This window comes from Salvelinus alpinus, chromosome 14 (assembly GCF_045679555.1).
Source record: "Salvelinus alpinus chromosome 14, SLU_Salpinus.1, whole genome shotgun sequence".
Lineage (NCBI taxonomy): Eukaryota > Metazoa > Chordata > Actinopteri > Salmoniformes > Salmonidae > Salvelinus > Salvelinus alpinus.
Window position 1 is genome coordinate 35,066,527 of NC_092099.1, and position 24,902 is coordinate 35,091,428.

General features: G+C 44.5%; 1 protein-coding gene and 1 pseudogene across 1 annotated transcript; one reads left to right on the plus strand and one right to left on the minus strand.

The window, feature by feature from the left end:
* LOC139538841 (guanylate-binding protein 1-like) overlaps positions 1 to 4,203 on the minus strand; it is a 46,675-nt pseudogene extending 42,472 nt beyond the window's left edge.
* A 339-nt stretch (positions 4,204 to 4,542) lies between these two features.
* Positions 4,543 to 24,475, plus strand: LOC139538838 (guanylate-binding protein 1-like). Its single transcript, XM_071341323.1, has 11 exons — positions 4,543 to 5,076; positions 14,167 to 14,371; positions 18,184 to 18,311; positions 18,886 to 18,995; positions 19,159 to 19,349; positions 19,536 to 19,778; positions 20,065 to 20,345; positions 20,629 to 20,841; positions 20,969 to 21,071; positions 21,204 to 21,397; positions 21,536 to 24,475. The coding sequence occupies exons 2-11, from the start codon at positions 14,176 to 14,178 to the stop codon at positions 21,755 to 21,757; spliced, it is 1,881 nt and encodes a 626-aa protein (XP_071197424.1). The 5' UTR covers positions 4,543 to 5,076; positions 14,167 to 14,175; the 3' UTR covers positions 21,758 to 24,475.
* The last annotated feature ends 427 nt before the right edge of the window (positions 24,476 to 24,902 follow it).

Here is a 24,902-nt window from a genome sequence, read left to right on the forward strand (position 1 = left end):
TCTGTGCAAAATCTGCTGATATTTGACTTACTTCTCCCGGTTACGTTGTGGCCCCCTTTGACAGTTTTTGTACGGCTCTCCTGGAAAATAAAGCAGCAGAAAGTGTCTGCAACCTTTCGGAAGCTTCCACACAGGCCAGCCTCGTCCATGGAATCCAGGTGGGGCATGTTGGCAGGAGTTGTAGGGGTGGGGAATACAAAGCACTTGCGCGAGGGGAAGTAGTTCCTGATGCACTCTCGTGGGAGGTTGTATATCAGATTCTTTTTACCCCCACCTGAATGATAGTCAGCATTCACCATTACAGTTGACATTACTCTATTTTTAGGGCTGGTTTCCCAGACACAAATTAGGCCTTGTCCTGGACACAAAGTGTGTTCAGTGGAGAATCTCGTCTAGAGGCCTAATCTGTGTCTGGGGTACCGGCCCTTCGTTCACCAAAAAACACAATCATTAACAGACAAGCATATACAGAGATATGCTTAAATTAACATGAGGCAGAAGACTTTATGACCAATAAACAAACTGGATAAAATCATTTGGTTTATGTGTCTGTTTGATTATGAGTGTAATCCTACATTACATTTTCATAGGAATGATTTTATAATAGGTAATTTTGACAGGCAGAGCCAAAATCAATCATCTTGTTTCACAACCCCTATGTTCTCTGTGAGATAATGATTATTCCAACTGTATAATTGTTAATGGTGCACAATTCTATGTAGAGACATTGTGCACAGTTGATCATTGGGGTGGTGGCTAATGCTAATGTCACCTTTTCTGAGCTCCAGGGAATGCTCCAGATACTCATCTTCGGTGACGTTTCTGCCGTCGATCTCGAGTAGTAGAGTGAAATCTCTGATGGCCCACACAAAATTCGGAAAGAACTGCACAAACTGGGCGTCCCCTCCTTCCTCGTCATCGTGAGAGGATGAAGCTGCACTGGAAGAATTCACCTTGATCCGCTCTGTCAGCTCACTCACATATCTATAGGGCCGGTTGAGGATTGACTGATAAAAGCTACCAAAGTTCAAAAAAATACTGTGCGTCTGCATTGACATGTGCCTGCTACGGTTGTATAAGGACTTGCTATACAACAGTTATAGCATACGAGCAGTTTCAGTTTCTAATTGAATGGACTGCGTCTACATGCACCGAGTAACCCCTAAGGGAATGGATCCAACAAAGTACAGTGTGTTGAACATTCTGCAAACACGTAATTAATGCTGTCAGTAACACAATATATTGGTCCGGGTCTACAAGGACATTTTGCTCAGCATCCAATAGATATACAAACATACAGCACTTTCACTTTCAATATGAGAGGGAGTTCCAAGAAATGGCCCGGTTGGGGGAAATATCCCCTGTCCTGTTAAAGTCAACAGGAGAGGAAACAGGGGAGGTTTACCATGGGGAAATAGATATTGGTTTAAAGGATACTGGAGGTTCTCCACGGCTTGATTGTCGATGGTCCCTCGACTGTTGTAGACCAGAGTACTGCTTAACAGAATGGCCAAGGAGAAGATCCAGGCATCATTTTTAGAATCTCCCTGAAACAAGTATGACAACAGCAACATGCTTATTGGTGATACGGCTAAATGAAATGAAATAATTTCAAATACACTATATATACAAAAGTATATGGACACCCCTTCAAATTAGTGGGTTCGGCTATTTCAGTCAAACCTGTTGCTGACAGGTGTATAAAATCGATTACCAAGCCATGCAATCTCCATAGGGAAACATTGGCAGGAGATTGGCTCAGTGACTTTCAACGTGGCACCATCATAGGATGCCACCTTTCAAACAAGTCAGTTCGTCAAATTTCTGCCCTGCTAGGGCTGCTCCGGTGAACTGTTAGTGCTGTTATTGTGAAGAGGAAATGTTTAGAAGCAACAACACAACGGCTCAGCCGTGAAGTGGTAGGCCACACAAGCTCACAGAACGGGACCGCTGAGGGCTGAAGCTCGTAGCGCATAAAATCGTCTGTCCTCGGTTGCAACACTCACTACCGAGTTCCAAACTGCCTCTGGAAGCAACGTCAGCACAAGTACTGTTCATTGGGAGCTTCATGAAATGGGTTTCCATGGCCAAGCAGTAGCACAAAAGCCTAAGATCACCATATGCAATGCCAAGTGTCGGCTGGAGTGGTTTGCTGCCATTGCTACCATTGGACTCTGCAGCATTGGAAACACATTCTCTGGAGTGATGAGTCACGTTTCACCATCTGGCAGTCCGACGGACGAATCTGGGTTTGGTGGATGCCAGGAGAACGCTACCTGCCCGAATGCATTATGCCAACTAAAGTTTGGTGGAGGAGGAATAATGGTCTGGTGCTGTATTTTATCGTTTGGGCTAGGCCCATTAATTCCAGTTAAGGGAAATCTTAACGCTACAGCATACAATGACATTCTAAACAATTCTGTGCTTCCAACTTTGTGGTAACAGTTTGGGGAAGGCCCAGTTTGCCCATGATTTTGGAATGAGATGTTAGACGAGCAGGTGTCCACATACTTTTGGTCATGTAGTGTATGTGTGTTTAGATATTTGTTCACTGTGCTGGATTACTAATGTGAATTGTAAAGGGACTGAACTTTGACCTCTCACCTTCTCCACATCCCCCAGCCCCTCTGTATCCAGCAGCACCAGGGTGTGGTCTCTTTTTTTCAGGGTGAGGCACACACCACATCCAGATTCCCTTAGTCTTGGACTGGATGGTGGCTCCCAGGGCAAAACCTAAATCAATATTTCAAAGACCGTTTTAAGACGAAAAAATTGAATAGACTTTTTCTTCTGAAAGAAATGTACAGATGCAAAAAATTGGGAATTGTCTATTGAGGCATAGATTATTCAGATATGTCTCTCAGCATCAGTCAGTCTCTGTCTCACCTTTTCTCTTTCCAGCCAGCTTGTTCATGAGGTAAGACTTGCCGGTGCGGTACAGCCGACCACCGACACCACTACGACTTTCTGGTTCAGTCCCATCAGGTACTTGATGGCACCAGGGACTACATGAAGCTCCCCGTCGGCGTTTTCGACCAGGCACATTGGGGAATCCATGGTCAAGTAGCTTCACAGGATGATTAGCCTACAGCTCCCAGAAATATTCAATCTTTAATACAATTATGAATTAAATATAGTTCAGGTGAATTATGTGAATATTATATAGATTAGGACTACTGCGAAGGTTATGTAAAAAATATTATTAAGATCTGCATAATTAATCAGCTGAGCCATACGCATACAAAATTAAAAGTGAAGTTAAAATATTGTCCAATGTTAGCTTCAATTTCATTACAAATCAAATCAAATCAAATCAAATTTTATTAGTCACATACACATGGTTAGCAGATGTTAATGCGAGTGTAGCGAAATGCTTGTGCTTCTAGTTCCGACAATGCAGTAATAACCAACAGTAATCTAACCTAACAATTCCACAACTACTACCTTACACACACACACAAGTGTAAAGGGATAAAGAATATGTACATAAAGATATATGAATGAGTGGTGGTACAGAACGGCATGGCAGATGCAGTAGATGGTATAGAGTACGGTATATACATATGAGATGAGTACTGTAGGGTATGTAAACATAAAGTGGCATAGTTTAAAGTGGCTAGTGGTACATGTATTACATAAAGATGGCAAGATGCAGTAGATGATATAGAGTACAGTATATACATATGAGATGGGTAATGTAGGGTATGTAAACATTGTATTAAGTGGCATTGTTTAAAGTGGCTAGTGGTAAATTTTTACATAATTTCCATCAATTCCCATTTTTAAAGTGGCTGGAGTTGAGTCAGTATGTTGGCAGCGGCCGCTAAATGTTAGTGGTGGCTGTTTAACAGTCTGATGGCCTTGAGATAGAAGCTGTTTTTCAGTCTCTCGGTCCCTGCTTTGATGCACCTGTACTGACCTCGCCTTCTGGATGATAGCGGGGTGAACAGGTAGTGGCTTGGGTGGTTGTTGTCCTTGATGATCTTTATGGCCTTCCTGTGACATCGGGTGGTGTAGGTGTCCTGGAGGGCAGGTAGTTTGCCCCTGGTGATGCGTTCTGCAGACCTCACTACCCTCTGGAGAGCCTTACGGTTGTGGGCGGAGCAGTTGCCGTACCAGGCGGTGATACAGCCCGACAGGATGCTCTCGATTGTGCATCTGTAGAAGTTTGTGAGTGCTTTTGGTGACAAGCCGAAATTTGTCTTCAAACATGTAACTGTTTTCCTGCTATGGAAAAGCATTAGTTGATAGTAGCCTACTCACATAAACGACCTCTCCAAAAGCCTGCTCCAAACCAACTGTAAAATTGCAGAGGATGTCGCAATCTCGAGTACCTATTTCAAGGGGGTTTCAACTAGTTACCACAGCCACAAAGTGAAAATTGTCTGTGATCATACAAATGAATGGAGGGAAAAAAATGCTTTTTGGTCTTAATTTAAGATTAGGGATAGACATAATGTTAGCAGTGTGGTTAAATTTAGGTTTAAAATCACATTTTGAGAAGGGAAATAGGCGAGGTCTAAGACGTTGTGGCTGTAGTAACTAGTGGTACCTATTTGTCTGCAGATACAGAAAGTGAAAGTTGTCTAGACTATATGTCTCTTATTTTCACCAGTTAAATTAGATATGGAACTGACGCATCCGACTTTGAATAAAAAAAAAAAAGAATAATATTTGTTTTAATGGCGTTATTGAGCCAATGATCTCTATTTTGTTCAAGATAGGAATAGTGATTCGTTCTAGTGCAAGTTGGAACAAGGAAACTCGGGTATGGTCGACTTGCTAACTGGTTGTAGTTCTACGTGTTGGCTTTTAACATATCGCGTTCAAACCGTTAGTAAGTCAAACTTTTCTGAGTTCCTAGTACCTACCAGCACATGAACGCGGTATATGTCAGGTCATGTTTCACTGCAGCAGAGAATTCTTCGGGGGGGAAACGTCGTGCTTTCCCGGAAGCTTAATTGTTAACGTAAGAGAAACACTTTCAGTTTCAATATCACAACCGATCTCTTTTGCCGTGCAAACGCGGACAACAGACTGAACAACAACCTCACTGTACGGTACAGTGTTGCCGAGGTAAGCCTAAACTCTCACTTCTAAATGTGGGCTTTTTTACTATATGATATATAGCTATTGATTTGCAAAATGACTGGTATAATGTTGACTGGTGATTTTTTATTTTTTATTTTTTTACAATAAACATTTGCGGTCAATTAATTGATTGGATAACCACGCCTGTACATGCAAGCACATTCATAACTATTCCTGGAGTCTATTCATGGAGTAGCCTCTACGAATCAGAGAGTGGAAGACTCCTCTCCTGTCTTTGAATTTGAACGTATTTTTCCTGTTGTCTGCTGTTATTATTTTTATGACACACATACAGTACCAGTTAAACGTTGCGACACACCTACTCATTCGTAGTGAAGACATCAAAACTATAAAATAACACATATGGAATCATGTAGTAACCAAAAAAGTGTTAAACAAATCAAAATATATTTTATATTTGAGATTCTTCAAAGTAGCCACCCTTTGCCTTGACGACAGCTTTGCACACTCTTGGCATTCTCTCAACCAGCTTCACGAGGTAGTCACCTGGAATGCATTTCAATTAACAGGTGTGCCTTGTTAAAAGTTCATTTGTGGAAATTCTTTCCTTCGAAATGTATTTGAGCCAATCAGTTGTGTTGTGACAAGGTAGGGGTGTTATACAGAAGATAGCATTTGGTACTATTTGGTAAAAGACAAAGTCCATATTATGGCAAGAACAGCTCAAATAAGCAAAGAGAAACGACAGTCCATCATTACTTTAAGACATAAAGGTCAGTCAGTACGGAAAATTTCAAGAACTTTGAAAGTTTCTTCAAGTGCAGTCTTAAAAACCATCAAGCGCTATGATGAAACTGGCTCTCATGAGCACCGCCACAGGAAAGGAAGACCAAGAGTTACCCCTGCTGCAGAGGATAAGTTCATTGGAGTTACCAGCCTCAGAAATTGTAGCCTAAATAAATGTTTCACAGAGGTCAAGTGACAGACACATCTCAACATCAACTGTTCAGAGGAGACGTGCGTGAATCAGGGCTTCATTTTCGAATTGCTGCAAAAAAAACACTACTAAAGGACACCAATAATAAGAAGAGACTTGCTTGAGCCAAGAAACACAAGCAATGGACATTAGACTGGTGGAAATCTGTCATTTGGTCTGATGAGTCCAAATGTGAGATTTTTTGTTCCAACCGCCGTGTCTTTGTGAGACGCAGAGTAGATGAACAGACAATCTCTGCATGTGTAGTTCCCACCGTGAAGCATGGAGGAGGAGGTGTGATGGTGTGGGGGGTGCTTTGCTGGTAACACGGTCAGTGATTTATTTAGAATTCAAGGCACAATAACCAGCATGGCTACCACAGCATTCTGCAGCGATACACCATCCCATCTGCTTTGCGCTTAGTGGGACTATATATCATTTGTTTTCCAACAGGACAATGACCCATCACACCTTCAGACTGTATTTTTAAAATACATATATTTTTAAATGTAACCTTTATTTAACTAGGCAAGTCAGTTAAGAACACGTTCTTATTTACAATTATGGCCTACCGGGGAACAGTGGGTTAACTGCCTTGTTCAGGGGCAGAACGACAGATTTTTACCTTGTCAGCTCGGTCCAGCGACCTTTTGGTTACGACCCCAATGCTTTAGTGGATGTTGAGAATTTAATGTTCACCTCTCTACCATGTAAGGGCTATTTGACCAAGAAGGAGGGTGATGGAGTGCTGCATCAGATGACCTGGCCTCCACAATCACCCGACGTCAACCCAATTGAGATGGTTTGGGATGAGTTGGACCGCAGAGTGAAGGAAAAGCAGCCAACAAGGGCTCAGCATATGTAGGAACTTCTTCAAGACTGTTGGAAAATGATTTCAGTTGAAGCTGGTTGAGACAATGCCAAGAGTGTGCAAAGCTGTCATCAAGGCAGTGTGGCTACTTTGAAGAATCTCAAATATATACAGTGGGGAGAACAAGTATTTGATACACTGCCGATTTTGCAGGTTTTCCTACTTACAAAGCATGTAGAGGTCTGTAATTTTTATCATAGGTACACTTCAACTGTGAGAGACGGAATCTAAAACAAAAATCCCGAAAATCACATTGTATGATTTTTAAGTAATTAATTAGCATTTTATTGCAAGACATAAGTATTTGATACATCAGAAAAGCAGAACTTAATATTTGGTACTGAATCCTTTGTTTGCAATTACAGAGATCATACGTTTCCTGTAGTTCTTGACCAGGTTTGCACACACTGCAGCAGGGATTTTGGCCCACTCCTCCATACAGACCTTCTCCAGATCCTTCAGGTTTCGGGGCTGTCGCTGGGCAATACGGACTTTCAGCTCCCTCCAAAGATTTTTTATTGGGTTCAAGTCTGGAGACTGGCTAGGCCACTCCAGGACCTTGAGTGTCATGTTTTGTCTTTGATCATGTCTTGTCCCTGTGCTTCCCTCTGCTGGTCTTATTAGGTTCTTTCTCTTTCTCTCTCTCTATCGTTCCGTTCCTGCTCCCAGCTGTTTCTCATTCTCCCTACGACCTCATTTACTCTTTCACACCTGTCCCCTGTTTTGCCCTCTGATTAGAGTCCCTATTTCTTCCTCTGTTTTCCGCTCCTGTCCTTGTCGGATTCTTGTTTGATGTTTGCTGTTCCTGTGTCCTTGTTTCGCCCTGTCGTGTTCTTTGCCTTCTTCAGATGCTGCGTGTGAGCAGGTGTCTATGTCAGCTACGGCCAGTGCCTTCCCGAAGCGACCTGCAGTCTGTGGTCGCGTCTCCAGGCGTTCCTCTCTATTGACGAGAGGATTTCAGTTTCCTGTTTTGGATTACCATTGATTATATCCAGGAGAATCATTATTTGTTTAATACTGGAATAAAGACTCTGTTACTATTACGTCGCTTTTGGGTCCTCATTCATCAGCATAACAGAAGAATCCGACCAAGATGGACCCAGCGACTATGGATTCTCTCAACACTGCCGTCGAGTTCCAGGGAGCAATGCTCGGCAGACACGAGCAGGAATTGTTTGCTGCTCGTCATGCCGTTGAGACCCTGGCCGCTCAGGTCTCCGATCTCTCTGGACAGTTTCAGAGTCTTCGTCTCGTGCCACCAGCTACTTCCTGGTCTTCCGAGTCTCCGGAACCTAGGGTTAATAACCCACCATGTTACTCTGGGCAGCCCACTGAGTGTCGCTCCTTTCTCACCCAGTGTGATATTGTGTTCTCTCTCCAGCCCAACACGTACTCAAGAGAGAGAGCTCGGATCGCTTACGTCATATCACTCCTTACTGGTCGGGCTCGGGAGTGGGGCACAGCTATCTGGGAGGCAAGGGCTGAGTGTTCTAACGATTATCAGAACTTTAAAGAGGAGATGATACGGGTTTTTGATCGTTCAGTTTTTGGGAAGGAGGCTTCCAGGGCCCTGGCTTCCCTATGTCAAGGTGATCGATCCATAACGGATTACTCTATAGAGTTTCGCACTCTTGCTGCCTCCAGTGACTGGAACGAGCCGGCGTTGCTCGCTCGTTTTCTGGAGGGACTTCACGCTGAGGTTAAGGATGAGATTCTCTCCCGGGAGGTTCCTTCCAGCGTGGACTCTTTGATTGCACTCGCCATCCGCATAGAACGACGGATAGATCTTCGTCATCGAGCTCGTGGAAGAGAGCTCGCGTTAACGGTGCTTCCCCTCTCCGCATCTCAACCATCTCCTCCCACCGGCTCAGAGACTGAGCCCATGCAGCTGGGAGGTATTCGCATCTCGACTAAGGAGAGGGAACGGAGAATCACCAACCGCCTTTGCCTCTATTGCGGTTCTGCTGGACATTTTGTCATGTCATGTCCAGTAAAAGCCAGAGCTCATCAGTAAGCGGAGGGCTACTGGTGAGCGCTACTACTCAGGTCTCTCCATCAAGATCCTGTACTACCTTGTCGGTCCATCTACGCTGGACCGGTTCGGCTGCTTCCTGCAGTGCCTTGATAGACTCAGGGGCTGAGGGTTGTTTTATGGACGAAGCATGGGCTCGGAAACATGACATTCCTCTCAGACAGTTAGGGAAGCCCACGCCCATGTTCGCCTTAGATGGTAGTCTTCTCCCCAGTATCAGATGTGAGACACTACCTTTAACCCTCACAGTATCTGGTAACCACAGTGAGACCATTTCCTTTTTGATTTTTCGTTCACCTTTTACACCTGTTGTTTTGGGTCATCCCTGGCTAGTATGTCATAATCCTTCTATTAATTGGTCTAGTAATTCTATCCTATCTTGGAACGTTTCTTGTCATGTGAAGTGTTTAATGTCTGCTATCCCTCCTGTGTCTTCTGTCCCCTCTACTCAGGAGGAACCTGGTGATTTGACAGGAGTGCCGGAGGAATATCATGATCTGCGCACGGTCTTCAGTCGGTCCAGAGCCAGCTCCCTTCCTCCTCACCGGTCGTATGATTGTTGTATTGATCTCCTTCCGGGGACCACTCCCCCTCGGGGTAGACTATACTCTCTGTCGGCTCCCGAACGTAAGGCTCTCGAGGATTATCTGTCTGTTTCTCTCGACGCCGGTACCGTGGTGCCTTCTTCCTCTCCCGCCGGAGCGGGATTTTTCTTTGTTAAGAAGAAGGACGGTACTCTGCGCCCCTGCGTGGATTATCGAGGGCTGAATGACATAACGGTTAAGAATCGTTATCCGCTTCCCCTTATGTCGTCAGCCTTCGAGATTTTGCAGGGAGCCAGGTGCTTTACTAAGTTGGACCTTCGTAACGCTTACCATCTCGTACGCATCAGAGAGGGGGACGAGTGGAAGACGGCGTTTAACACTCCGTTAGGGCATTTTGAATACCGGGTTCTGCCGTTCGGTCTCGCTAATGCTCCAGCTGTCTTTCAGGCATTAGTTAATGATGTACTGAGAGACATGCTGAACATTTTTGTTTTCGTTTACCTTGACGATATCCTGATTTTTTCACCGTCACTCGAGATTCATGTTCAGCACGTTCGACGTGTACTCCAGCGCCTTTTAGAGAATTGTCTCTACGTGAAGGCTGAGAAGTGCGCCTTTCATGTCTCCTCTGTCACTTTTCTCGGTTCTGTTATTTCCGCTGAAGGCATTCAGATGGATCCCGCTAAGGTCCAGGCTGTCAGCGATTGGCCCGTCCCTAAGTCACGTGTCGAGTTGCAGCGCTTTCTCGGTTTCGCTAATTTCTATCGGCGTTTCATTCGTAATTTCGGTCAAGTGGCTGCCCCTCTCACAGCTCTGACTTCTGTCAAGACTTGCTTTAAGTGGTCCGGTTCCGCCCAGGGAGCTTTTGATCTCCTCAAGAAGCGTTTTACATCCGCCCCTATCCTTGTTACTCCTGACGTCACTAAACAATTCATTGTCGAGGTTGACGCTTCAGAGGTGGGCGTGGGAGCCATTCTGTCTCAGCGCTTCCAGTCTGACGATAAGGTCCATCCTTGCGCTTACTTTTCTCATCGCCTGTCGCCATCGGAACGCAACTATGATGTGGGTAACCGCGAACTGCTCGCCATCCGCTTAGCCATAGGCGAATGGCGACAGTGGTTGGAGGGGGCGACCGTCCCTTTTGTCGTTTGGACTGACCATAAGAACCTTGAGTACATCCGTTCGGCCAAACGACTTAATGCACGTCAAGCTCGTTGGGCGTTGTTTTTCGCTCGTTTCGAGTTCGTGATTTCCTATCGTCCGGGAAATAAGAACACCAAGCCTGATGCCTTATCCCGTCTCTTTAGTTCTTCTGTGGCTTCTACCGACCCCGAGGGGATTCTCCCTGAAGGGCGAGTTGTCGGGTTGACTGTCTGGGGAATTGAGAGACAGGTAAAGCAAGCACTCACTCACACTGCGTCGCCGCGCGCTTGTCCTAGTAACCTTCTGTTCGTTCCTGTCTCTACTCGTCTGGCTGTTCTTCAGTGGGCTCACTCTGCCAAGTTAGCTGGCCACCCCGGCGTTCGGGGTACGCTTGCTTCTATTCGCCAGCGGTTTTGGTGGCCTACTCAGGAGCGGGACACGCGTCGTTTCGTGGCTGCTTGTTCGGACTGCGCGCAGACTAAGTCAGGTAACTCTCCTCCTGCCGGTCGTCTCAGACCGCTTCCCATTCCTTCTCGACCATGGTCTCACATCGCCTTAGACTTTATTACCGGTCTGCCTTCGTCTGCGGGGAAGACTGTGATTCTTACGGTTATCGATAGGTTCTCTAAGGCGGCACATTTCATTCCCCTCGCTAAGCTTCCTTCCGCTAAGGAGACGGCACAAATCATCATTGAGAATGTGTTCAGAATTCATGGCCTCCCGTTAGACGCCGTTTCAGACAGTGGTCCGCAATTCACGTCACAGTTTTGGAGGGAGTTCTGTCGTTTGATTGGTGCTTCCGTCAGTCTCTCTTCCGGGTTTCATCCCCAGTCTAACGGTCAAGCAGAAAGGGCCAATCAGTCGATTGGTCGCATTTTACGCAGCCTTTCGTTTCGAAACCCTGCGTCTTGGGCAGAACAGCTCCCCTGGGCTGAGTACGCTCACAACTCGCTTCCTTCGTCTGCTACCGGGCTGTCCCCGTTTCAGAGTAGTCTTGGCTACCAGCCTCCTCTGTTTTCGTCCCAGCTCGCCGAGTCCAGCGTTCCCTCCGCTCAGGCTTTTGTCCAACGTTGTGAGCGCACCTGGAGGAGGGTCAGGTCTGCACTTTGCCGTTACAGGGCGCAGACTGTGAGAGCCGCCAATAAACGTAGGATTAAGAGTCCTAGGTATTGTCGCGGTCAGAGAGTGTGGCTTTCCACTCGTAACCTTCCCCTTACGACAGCTTCTCGCAAGTTGACTCCGCGGTTCATTGGTCCGTTCCGTGTCTCTCAGGTCGTCAATCCTGTCGCTGTGCGACTGCTTCTTCCGCAACATCTTCGTCGCGTCCACCCTGTCTTCCATGTCTCCTGTGTCAAGCCTTTTCTTCGCGCCCCCGTTCGTCTTCCCCCCCCCCCCCCCGTCCTTGTCGAGGGCGCTCCTATTTACAAGGTACGGAAGATCATGGACATGCGTTCTCGGGGACGTGGTCACCAGTACTTAGTGGATTGGGAGGGTTACGGTCCTGAGGAGAGGAGTTGGGTTCCATCTCGGGACGTGCTGGACCGTTCGTTGATTGATGATTTCCTTCGTTGCCGCCAGGGTTCCTCCTCGAGTGCGCCAGGAGGCGCTCGGTGAGTGGGGGGGTACTGTCATGTTTTGTCTTTGATCATGTCTTGTCCCTGTGCTTCCCTCTGCTGGTCTTATTAGGTTCTTTCTCTTTCTCTCTCTCTATCGTTCCGTTCCTGCTCCCAGCTGTTTCTCATTCTCCCTACGACCTCATTTACTCTTTCACACCTGTCCCCTGTTTTGCCCTCTGATTAGAGTCCCTATTTCTTCCTCTGTTTTCCGCTCCTGTCCTTGTCGGATTCTTGTTTGATGTTTGCTGTTCCTGTGTCCTTGTTTCGCCCTGTCGTGTTCTTTGCCTTCTTCAGATGCTGCGTGTGAGCAGGTGTCTATGTCAGCTACGGCCAGTGCCTTCCCGAAGCGACCTGCAGTCTGTGGTCGCGTCTCCAGGCGTTCCTCTCTATTGACGAGAGGATTTCAGTTTCCTGTTTTGGATTACCATTGATTATATCCAGGAGAATCATTATTTGTTTAATACTGGAATAAAGACTCTGTTACTATTACGTCGCTTTTGGGTCCTCATTCATCAGCATAACATTGAGATACTTCTTACGGAGCCACTCCTTAGTTGCCCTGGCTGTGTGTTTCGGGTCGTTGTCATGCTGGAAGACCCAGCCACGACCCATCATCAATGCTCTTACTGAGGGAAGGAGGTTGTTGGCTAAGATCTCGCAATACATGGCCCCATCCATCCTCCCCTCAATACGGTGCAGTCGTCCTGTCCCCTTTGCAGAAAAGCATCCCCAAAGAATGATGTTTCCACCTCCATGCTTCACGGTTGGGATGGTGTTCTTGGGGTTGTACTCATCCTTCTTCTTCCTCCAAACACGGCGAGTGGAGTTTAGACCAAAAAGCTCTATTTTTGAATCATCAGACCACATGACCTTCTCCCATTCCTCCTCTGGATCATCCAGATGGTCATTGGCAAACTTCAGACGGGCCTGGACATGCGCCTGCTTGAGCAGGGGGACCTTGTGTGCGCTGCAGGATTTTAATCCATGACGGCGTAGTGTGTTACTAATGGTTTTCTTTGAGACTGTGGTCCCAGCTCTCTTCAGGTCATTGACCAGGTCCTGCCGTGTAGTTCTGGGCTGATCCCTCACCTTCCTCATGATCATTGATGCCCCACGAGGTGAGATCTTGCATGGAGCCCCAGACCGAGGGTGATTGACCATCATCTTGAACTTCTTCTATTTTCTTCTATTTTCTAATAATTGCGCCAACAGTTGTTGCCTTCTCACCAAGCTGCTTGCCTATTGTCCTGTAGCCCATCCCAGCCTTGTGCAGGTCTACAATTTTATCCTTGATGTCCTTACACAGCTCTCTGGTCTTGGCCATTGTGGAGAGGTTGGAGTCTGTTTGATTGAGTGTGTGGACAGGTGTCTTTTATACAGGTAACGAGTTCAAACAGGTGCAGTTAATACAGGTAATGAGTGGAGAACAGGAGGGCTTCTTAAAGAAAAACTAACAGGTCTGTGAGAGCCGGAATTCTTACTGGTTGGTAGGTGATCAAATACTTATGTCATGCAATAAAATGCAAATGAATTACTTAAAAATCATACAATGTGATTTTCTGGATTTTTGTTTTAGATTCCGTCTCTCACAGTTGAAGTGTACCTATGATAAAAATTACAGACCTCTACATGCTTTGTAAGTAGGAAAACCTTCAAAATCGGCAGTGTATCAAATACTTGTTCTCCCCACTGTATATATTTTTTTATTGTTTAACACTTTTTTGGTTACTACATGATTCCATGTGTGTTATTTCAAAGTGTTGATGTCTTCACTATTATTCTACAATGTAGAAATAGGAAAAATAAAGAAAAACCCTTGAATGATGTGGGGGTGTCCTAACTTTTGACTGGTACTGTACACACACACACACACACACAGTGTCCTACTCAATAAAAAGTTATTATGCGTGTCCTTGCCTTCGTTTCTATAGGTCAGCATCATGTCAGGCCAGACAGTATCCATGAAAGAACCAGTATGTCTGATAGAGAACGACAGTGATGGGAAGCTGCGTGTTGTCCGCAGTGCACTGGACATCCTGGACAAGATTGACCAGCATGTGGTAGTGGTGTCGGTGGTCGGGCTGTACCGCACCGGCAAGTCCTACCTCATGAACAAGCTGGCTGGGGAGAGGAAAGGTAAGCACATCCACTCAAGCATTTTTTAAATCAATGTTCTGATCAAGTTTCATGAGCCTAAAATAAAAGATCCTAGACATGTCCTATATACACAAGAAGCTTATTTCTCTGAAATGCTGTGCACAAATTTTCTTACATCCCTGTTAGTGAGTATTTCTCCTTTGCCACGATAATCCATCGACCTGACAGGTATGGCATATCAAGAAGCTGATTAAACCGCATGATTATTACACCGGTGCACCTTGTGCTGGGGACAATAAAAGCCACTCTAAAATGTTCAGTTCTGTCTCACAACACAATGCCACAGATGTTTCAAGTTTTGAGTGAAAGTGCAATTGGCATGCTGACTTCAAGATTGTCCACCCGAGCTGTTGCCAGAGAATTGAATGTTAACTTCTCTACCATAAGCCACCTCCAACGTCATTTTGACAGTACATCCAACCGACCTCACAACGCAGACTACGCGTAGCCATGCCAGTCCAGGACCTAAACTCAGCAAAAAAAGAAACGTCCCTTTTTCAGGACCCTGTCTTTCAAAGATAATTCATAAAATCCAAATAACTGCACAGATCTTCATTGTAAAGGGTTTAAACACTGTTTCCCATGCTTGTTCATTGAACCATGAACAATTAATGAACATGCACCTGTGGAACGGTCATTAAGACACTAACAGCTTACAGACGGTAGGCAATTAAGGTCACAGTTATGAAAACGTAGGACACTAAAGAGGCCTTTCTACGGACTCTGAAAAACACCAAAAGAAAGATGCCCAGGGTCCCTGCTCATCTCTGTGAATGTGCCTTAGGAATGCTGCAAGGAGGCATGAGGAAATTGCGATGTCCATACTGTGAGACTCCTAAGACAGCGCTACAGGGAGACAAGACGGACAGCTGATCAGTGGCAGACCACGTGTAACAACACCTGCACAGGATCGGTACATCAGAACATCACACCTGCGGGACAGGTATAGGATGGCAACAACTGCCCTAGTTACACCAGGAACGCACAATCCATCCATCAGTGCTCAGACTGTCCGCAATAGGCTGAGAGAGGCTGGACTAAGGGGTTGTAGGCCAGTAAGGCAGGTCTTCACCAGACATCACTGGCAACAATGACGCCTATGGGCACAAACCCACCATCGCAGGACCAGATGTAACAGTATAACTTTAGTACGTCCCCTCGCCCCGACCTCGGGCGCGAACCAGGGACCCTCTGCACACATCAACAACGGTCGCCCAAGAAGCATCGTTACCCATCGCTCCACAAAGGCCACGGCCCTTGCAGAGCAAGGGGCAACACTACTTCTAGGTTTCAGAGCAAGTGACGTAACTGATTGAAACGCTAGTAGCGCGTACCGCTAACTAGCTAGCCATTTCACATCCGTTACACAGACAGGACTGGCAAAAAGTGCTCTTCACTGACGAGTCGCAGTCTTGTCTCACCAGGGGTGATGGTCGGATTCACGTTTATAGTCGAAGGAATGAGCGTTACACCGAGGCCTGTACTCTGGAGCGGGATCGATTTGGAGGTGGATGGTCCGTCATGGTCTGGGGCGGTGTGTCACAGCATCATCGGACTGAGCTTGTTGTCATTGCAGGCAATGTCAACGCTGTGCGTTACAGGGAAGACATCCTCCTCCCTCATGTGGTACCCTTCCTGCAGGCTCATCCTGACATAACCCTCCAGCATGACAATGCCACCAGCCATACTGCTCGTTCTATGCGTGATTTCCTGCAAGACAGGAATGTCAGTGTTCTGCCATGGCCTGCGAAGAGCCCGGATCTCAGTCCCATTGAGCACGCCTGGGACCTCTTGGATCGGAGGGTGAAAGCTAGGGCCATTCCCCCCAGAAATGTCCGGGAACTTGCAGGTGCCTTGGTGGAAGAGTGGGGTAACATCTCACAGTAAGAACTGGCAAATCTGGTGTAGTCAATGAGGAGGAGATGCACTGCAGTACTTAATGCAGCTGGTGGCCACACCTGATACTGACTGTTACTTTTGATTTTGACCCCCCCCCTGTGTTCAGGGACACATTATTATATTTCTGTTAGTCACATGTCTGTGGAACTTGTTTAGTTTATGTCTCAGTTGTTGAATTTTGTTAAGTTAATTAATTAAGTTTGTTAATAAATGCAGTTGAGAGTGTAGTGAGATGCGTACTGGCCGTAGAGAAGTCAGGCGCAGGAGAGAACGAAAACTGATTTACAACGGTGTCGTTTAATATCCATAAACCACCGTCAACAGAACAATACAATAAATGGGTCAAACAAAACCCGGTAAATACCAGCATACCGTGCATAAGCACTACAAGAAACAATTACCGACAAGGACATGGGGGGGAATAGAGGGTTAAATACACAACATATAATTGATGGAATTGGAACCAGGTGTGATGGAAGACAAGACAAAACCAATGGAAAATGAAAAGTGGATCAGCGATTGCTAGAAGGTCGGTGACTTCGACCACCGAACGCCGCCCGAACAAGGAGAGGGACCAACTTCGGAGGAAGTCGAGACAGAGAGGACGTTTCTTTTTTTGCTGAGTTTATATATCCGGCTTCTTCACCAGCGGGATCGTCTGAGACCAGCCACCCGGACAGTAGATGAAACTGGGTTTGCTTAACTGAAGAATTTCTGCACAAACGGTCAGAAACCGTCTCAAGGAAGCTCATCTGCGTGCTCGTCGTCCTCGCCATGGTCTTGTCCTGGCTGCAGTTCGGTGTCTTAACCGACTTCAGTGGGCAGATGCTCACCTTTAATGGCGTTATGGTATGTCCAGGCATAAGCTACTGACAACAATAACGTGACGAGATCCTGAGGTCCATTGTCGTGCCATTCATCCGCCGCCATCACCTCATGTTTCCGCATTATAATGCAGGGCCCCATGTCGCAAGAATCTGTACACAATTCCTGAAAATGTCCCAGTTCTTACATGGCCTGCATAGTCACCAGACATGTCACTCATTGAGAACTTTTGGGATGCTCTGGATTGACATGTTCGACATCGTGTTCCAGTTCCCACCAATATCCAGCAACTTCGCACAGCCATTGAAGAGGAGTGGGACAAAATTCCTCAGACCACAATCGACAGCCTGATCAACTCTATGCGAAGGAGATGTGTTGCACTGCATGAGGCAAATGGTGGTCACACCAGATACTGACTGGTTTTCTGATCCACCCCCCTATTTTTTATGTTTTATTTTCTGATTTCCTTATTTGGACTGTAACTCAGTAAAATCTTTGAAATTGTTTCATGTATTTTTGTTCAGTGCACATAACAATATGCATGACCTCAACACTGTTATATGGTTAAGGAATGATTATGTATAAGATAATTATTTCTCATAAAGATAGGGTAATAGAAATGTGAAACAGAATGTGTTAACTTATGTACTGCATTTGTCATTGAGTTAGAGCCAGATATGCTGCACCAAAGTACAGACTTGTCCTGTTCTGACCACATTATGATTTGATGTTTTTTTCTCTCCAAAATTGGAAATTCGACACATCCTGTTGTTGCATTGTGGAAACTACAGTTTCTCTTTGTTTTACACCATAACGTACAACCAGACAACAGAGCAAAGATGCAAAAAAAAATTTGTTCCGACCACATTTGTTCTAGGTGGGTTGTGTAGATTAGGGTGCCGTTTTGCACTGGCTGCTAGTTTCACTTTCAGTCTGTCAGTATTATATACAGTATAACTAGACAAAAAGGTTCATCTGAAAACCAGCAGCCTTGAGTAAACACTTTACATCCTGCTGCCTCTTTACAGATTCCATCCTAAGAACCGTTTTTATCTTCTGTCCTCAAGGTTTTGCCCTGGGAGCCACCATCCAGTCCAAAACTAAGGGCATCTGGATGTGGTGTGTGCCTCACCCTGAAAAAAGAGACCACACCCTGGTGCTGCTGGATACAGAGGGTCTGGGGGACGTGGAGAAGGTGGGAGGTCAAAGTTCACTCTCTGTCAAAAACCTTTTATGGGTGTTTAGATGACAGAATATAACATTGCTATGGGTAAAATCCCATGTTATCTCAATAAACTGTGTCTAGTACTGATAGCTGATGTCATCAACTGTATATAATGTCTAACTTATAAATGTATGATATGTACCAATTGATTCTAAAGAGTATAACAAATAAATAATGACCCATGAGCTTAGTTATAAGCTTGTTTTTCTCCAATGTTTGTATACGTAATTAAACACTGTATAATATCATGATTAACTACAATTATGATGTCACGGATGGTGAGTCATTGCACCCATAGCTCAGTCTATGAATTTTAGTGGTTACATTTCTCCAGGCCCATCCCTCAGATTTTTTTTGTTAGCTTCTTTTACCAAAACTGAGGCAGGGTGGGGCTTTGTTAATGTTTCAATTAAGGATTCCAGCTTTGACCTTTATTTAGGTAGGGAGCCCATAAAACGGCGTATGGAGTAGACATTTAGTTACTGACTTAATTTCATTCTAGTATGAACAGAGTACCAATGTGTTCCTTCTGTTGTGTCTGCAGGGTGATGAGAAGAATGACAACTGGATCTTTTCCCTGGCTGTCCTGCTCAGCAGTACTCTGGTGTACAACAGCCTGGGAACCATCGACAACAACGCCCTGGAGAAACTACAGTATCCTTCAGCAGGCCTATAAAGAAATATAGTGTAGTGTTGTATGTCTGGGTTCATTTCATCCCCAACAACCGAACCAACCTCAAAAAGCGCTAATCGCTCAGCACTATACTGTATGTTAGTAAATCTGGGTTCATTTTGTCCTCAACACCGCCTTCTACAGCTATGTGACAGAACTGACAGAGCACATCAAGGTGAAGTCCAACCAGGGAGACGGGGAGGAATCTTCAGAGTACCTGCGTTACTTTCCTTCCTTTGTGTGGACAGTCAGAGATTTCACCCTGACCCTGGAGGTTGATGGGAGACCCATCACAGCCAATGAGTACCTGGAGAACGCTCTTAAACTGAGAACAGGTGAAGGGAACACCAGCTAGCACAGCTAACTTAATCTCTTAATCTAAACCATGGTTAGATTGAATTTACCAATGTTGACAATACCTTTACAAAAAATATTAAATGCTTTTCTTCCACACAAATGTCACGGTTAAACATTTAATTTGTTAATTAATGATTGATGTACTTTTCCTTTCATTTACAAAGGTCATAGTAAGAAAGATCAGGCATACAACCTGCCTCGTAGCTGCCTGCGGAACTATTTCTCTCCTCGCTGGTGCTTTGTGTTTGAGAGGCCAGCCAGCGGAGACAAAATGAGACGTATGGAGGAGCTGACCGACGCTGACCTGGAGCCTGCCTTTGTGGAGCAAGCCAAGGAGTTCTGTGACCATGTCTTCAAGGAGGCCAAGACCAAGACCCTGAAACAGGGCCTGAAAGTTACCGGCAGACGTGAGTATTACAACACTGATATTGGAAAGCACTTATGAAAGTAGGTCATGATGTTTGATAATACAACTAAACTACTGCTGCTACTATAACCAGTTCCTCTATTATTATTATTATGATGATTACTACAACCACCATGACCAGTACAACTAACAACGCCATTAGTACTTCAAGTCCTACTAATTCTACTACTTACTTTACTTCTATACAAGCAACACTGACCACTACAGTACTACCACCATCACTACCACAACTACCAGATATGCTGATTTCCTGCCCTCTCCTGCAGTGCTGGGAAACCTGGCAGAGACGTATGTGTCTGCCATCCGGAGCGGGCAGATCCCCTGCCTGGACAATGCTGTGTTGGCTCTGGCCCAAATTGAGAACTCCAGTGCCATCGAGAGGGCCAGGGCCCACTACCAAAAGGGCATGGCTGACTGGGTAGCCTACCCCACAGAGACCCAAGAGGAGCTGTCTGAAGTGCATGCTGTCATGGAGAAGGAGGCTGTGGCCATATTCATCAACAACTCCTTCAAAGACGAGGACCAGAAGTACCAGTTGGAGCTCATGGTATGGGAATGTAGAGTCTATATTCAATTCAGTGATGCATGTATTTAACAAGATGAGGATAATTTGTCATTTGTGTGAGCTACCCCTTTATGCTACACTTACATGTACATTTTAGTCATTTAGCAGACACACTTATCCAGAGCGACTTACAGCAGCAATTAGGGTTAAATGCCTTACTCAAGGGCACATTGACAGATTATTCAACATTTATTACCTCAACTGAACCAAGACATTCTGGTTTGTTCTGGTACATTCTGAACCAACCTCTCAAACACCAAAATAGAAAGTGCTTCAAGAGGAGTATGAGAAGATCTGTGAGAGGAACTACAAGGAGTCCCAGAAGGCATGCGAGTCCAAAATCGAATGCATCTTTGCCCCCTTGGAGGAGAAAATAAGGGATGGCTCCTACATGACCCCTGGAGGATACAAAGAGTACTGCAACGACCTGAAACTGGCCACCAGCGAATACAGATCTGAGGGAGGCAGGGGAGTGAAGGTATGTTGGGGAGGTGGTGCTATTTTAGGATATTATGTAATTATCATGTTTTGTGGATGCTGGTCAAAGGAGTTATGAATGCACTGATGTGATGTTGAAAGTTAAATATTATGTGTGGTTGTTCCAGGCTGAAGAGGTACTGAAGGAGTACTTGGAAAGGAAGGCCATCATTGGTCAGAACATCCTGTCAGCAGACCAGTCCCTCACTGAAGCTGAGCAGAGAGCAGAAGGTGATATAGGTCACCATGAATATGCACTCCATGACCTGGCAACAACATTCTAATGACCACCAAATGGAGGCTTACCTCTCGTTCTCTTTGATATTTATCTCTCTCTCTCACACATACTCTGTCTACCTGCAGCGGAGCAAGCGAAAAGGGAGGCATCTGAGCGGGAGAATCGAGCCATGGAGGAGCAGCTGGTTGTCCAGGAGAGGTTGAGAGCGGACCAGCAGAGGACGTATGAGGAGAATGTGAACCAGCTGATGGAGAGGATGGAGAGAGACAGTAGAAATGCCGTGGCAGAGCACGATAGAGTTCTGCAGGCCAGACTTAAGGTAGGAATTTTAAAAACACAAACATTGAGGACAACACTTTAAAACTACAGGAACTCTAGGGTTAAGATTAAATGTGTGTATGTGTTTTGTTTTAATGACACAGTCCGTGATGTGTAAAAACAAACCTTGTAATTTCAGGAGCAGAATGACCTTCTCCAACAAGGGTTTGATGACAGAGCACACCAAATGCAAAGAGAGATAGATACGCTTAAGGGTGCAAAGGCACAAGAGGAAGAGAAAAAACCCTCATTTATGAGCACAGCTCTGGATACTGTTGGGACTGCAGCTACCTTGTTCCTTCCAGGAATACTTCCCAAAGTAGGAGGAATGGCTGTGAAATGGCTGTCTAAGTGGTTCTGATGTAGGTTCCCGAGGAGGATGATGAGCTATTATTCTTATAGACATATGGATTGACTGAATGTGTATTTATTGGTAGTTGATTCATGGATTTAGATTAAGCACTCAGTCAAGGTTTTATTTGATGTTAGTTTTTTTTGTACGTCATTTGAATAAATAATTAGCATGCCTAATCATAATGAAGTAGAATTTTTAGAAAGCACTCTTAAAAGGTTTTGCAGTTGTTTTACTATTACCAAATAGGCCTACTTCTTTGTAACACTGACAACATTTACACACAGACCAATATCCTGTTATTATTCGGGATACTCAAGTACTCTGTTTTTGAGTTGATGCATATAAACGTCATATTCCATTTACAATAACCCGAAAAAGCTTGTATCCCGGTTATGAGAATCCCGTATAAGATGCCTGGGATATGCTGATCTTAGACGGTAAACTGTGGCATGTAAACGTCCTATTCCGTTTACTGTTTTCCACGGTCTGCACAGGCTCAATTTCACATATCATTGGTGTTGTGTGATGATGTTTTCATCTGATTGTCAAACAAATCACTTTAAAAAGTAGGCTAAAAGCACATTTCGATCCACCATTATAATTTATTTTGCTGATACTCTGTACTGGACCATATAGTCTACTGGCTACTTTCACCCCTAATTTAGACAAGTTTTTGCCTATAATTGTCGAGATTTGGTAGGCCATATTATAATTTCTGAGATTTGGTTGGTCATTTGTTTATCAACTATAGTTAGATACATGCAGCTTCTCGTCTGTCATGACTAAATATTGTAGTGCTCACCAGAATAATGTCTTACATAGATAGCATGAAGGCATTATTAATGTAGTTAACACCGGTATAGTTGTCTGTTTTGTTTAGGAACCAGGGAGAAAACGCAATAACTCCAAAACAGTGGAACTATTGGTCCTGTGCAAAATGTCCAAATGTCATCAGTTGACAGGTTTTAAGGAAATACAAATTTGAGAAAACTATAAAACATGTTTCTGATAAGACTTTACTTCGTCTTGGGTGAATATTTTATGTCTTTGAAATACTGGCTGGTTGCAGAATAGTGTCATAACAACGCATTCACATTTTCTGAAGAGATGCTGAAATAAATATTTTTCCACTCCTGTTCCCAAGACAAAACTAACATTTATTGTATAATTTTACTGCAAGAAATGCATAATTCAGTAGGAGTTAATATTATATTACACTACATGTGTGGTTATAGGCGTAGAGTCAGTATCCTTATTTTCAGTTACTATTCCATTTAACCCATTTGAATTTAAATGAGGAATATTCTGTTTATTATTTTATTTTGTTTATTTCACCTTTATTTAACCAGGTAGGCCAGTTGAGAACAAGTTCTCATTTACAACTGCGACCTGGCTAAGATAAAACAAAGCAGTGCGACACAAACAACACGGAGTTACACATGGAATAAACAAGCGTACAGTCAATAACAAAATACAAAAGTCTATATACAGTGTGTGCAAATGAAGTAAGATTAGGGAGGTAAGGCAATAAATAGGCCATAGTGGCGAAATAATTACAATTAAGCAATTAAACACTGGAGTGATAGATGTGTAGAAGATGAATGTGCAAGTAGAGACACTGGGGTGCAAAGGAGCAAAAAATAAAAATAACAATATGGGCATGAGGTAGTTGGGTGGGCTATTTACAGATGGGCTATGTACAGGTGCAATGATCTGTAAATTGCTCTGACAGCTGATGCTTAAAGTTAGTGAGGGAGATATGAGTCTCCAGCTTCAGTGATTTTTGCAATTCGTTCCAGTCATTGGCAGCAGAGAATTGGAAGGAAAGGTGGCCAAAGGAGGAGTTGGCTTTGGGGGTTACCAGTGAAATATGCCTGCTGGAGCGCGTGCTACGGGTGGGTGCTGCTATGGTGACCAGTGAGCTGAGATAAGGCGGGGCTTTACCTAACAAAAACATAGATGACCTGGAGCCAGTGGGTTGGGCGACGAATATGAAGCGAAGGCAACCAACGAGAGCATAGAGGTCACAGTGGTGGGTAGTATATGGGGCTTTGGTGACAAAACGGATGGCACTGTGATAGACTGCATCCAATTTGCTGAGTAGAGTGTTGGAGGCTATTTTGTAAATGACATCGCCGAAGTCAAGGATCGGTAGGATAGTACGTTTGGCAGCAGGAGTGAAGGATGCTTTGTTGCGGAATAGGAAGCCGATTCTAGATTTAATTTTGGATTGGAGATGCTTAATGTGAGTCTGGAAGGAGAGTTTACAGTCTAGCCAGACACCTAGGTATTTGTAGTTGTCCACATATTCTAAGTCAAAACCATCCAGAGTAGTGGATGCTTGTGTAGAAATATTGCTTGTGTAGAGAATATTTTAATTGTCAGTCATTTCCAAACAGGCTATAATGTCTTTAATTTGTGGTAGAACTTTAGCTTTTTTTGTATTTTATGTATTTAGTGTAAACAATATGCTTGCTGTAATACTATTCAAAGCATGCTAAGCTGTCTGTCAATTTTCTCCAGACACTGTAGAAATGTCATTTCCATCAGTCATTTCCATCACAAACCATCACAAACTGACAAGGTGTGGTGGAGATTTTCCATTCACCATTTGTATTTATGTTTTTTTGTCCATGGAACTAGGCTTGATCTGTGGCTGAGAAACCCCCCCATAAGGTTCGGCTTCATCTAGAAAAGTGTCAATAAAAACCAAAGCGAACATAATCTGTTTCTTAATAGTGTGACCCTATGGTTGAGAGAATGCCACTTTCTTTTCCTACCATTAGTGTACTGTACAGTGTTTTAGACATTACAAAGGTCATTGGATTTTCATTGAGCCCACACATTCACACCCCTTAATAGTGGGTCCAAAAGCAAGGGTTATGGGTAGGTTATCCATATGGGTTGAGAGAGCGATAGAGCATTTTCTGTTATTGTGGATGTGTCTTCCTGTGGCTGCTTACATATTGAACAGAAACTATAAGTCCAGTTTTACATCCAAATGAACATCAAAGACCAAAGTATTTAATCTAGGACCTGAAGGAATAGCTACTGTAGAAATTGCCGTCATAACATTTTCAGCAACCTGTTTGAATGACTCATCTCACTGCTATTTTCCCACTGCTATTACAAGGTGACTCAGTAAATAGGA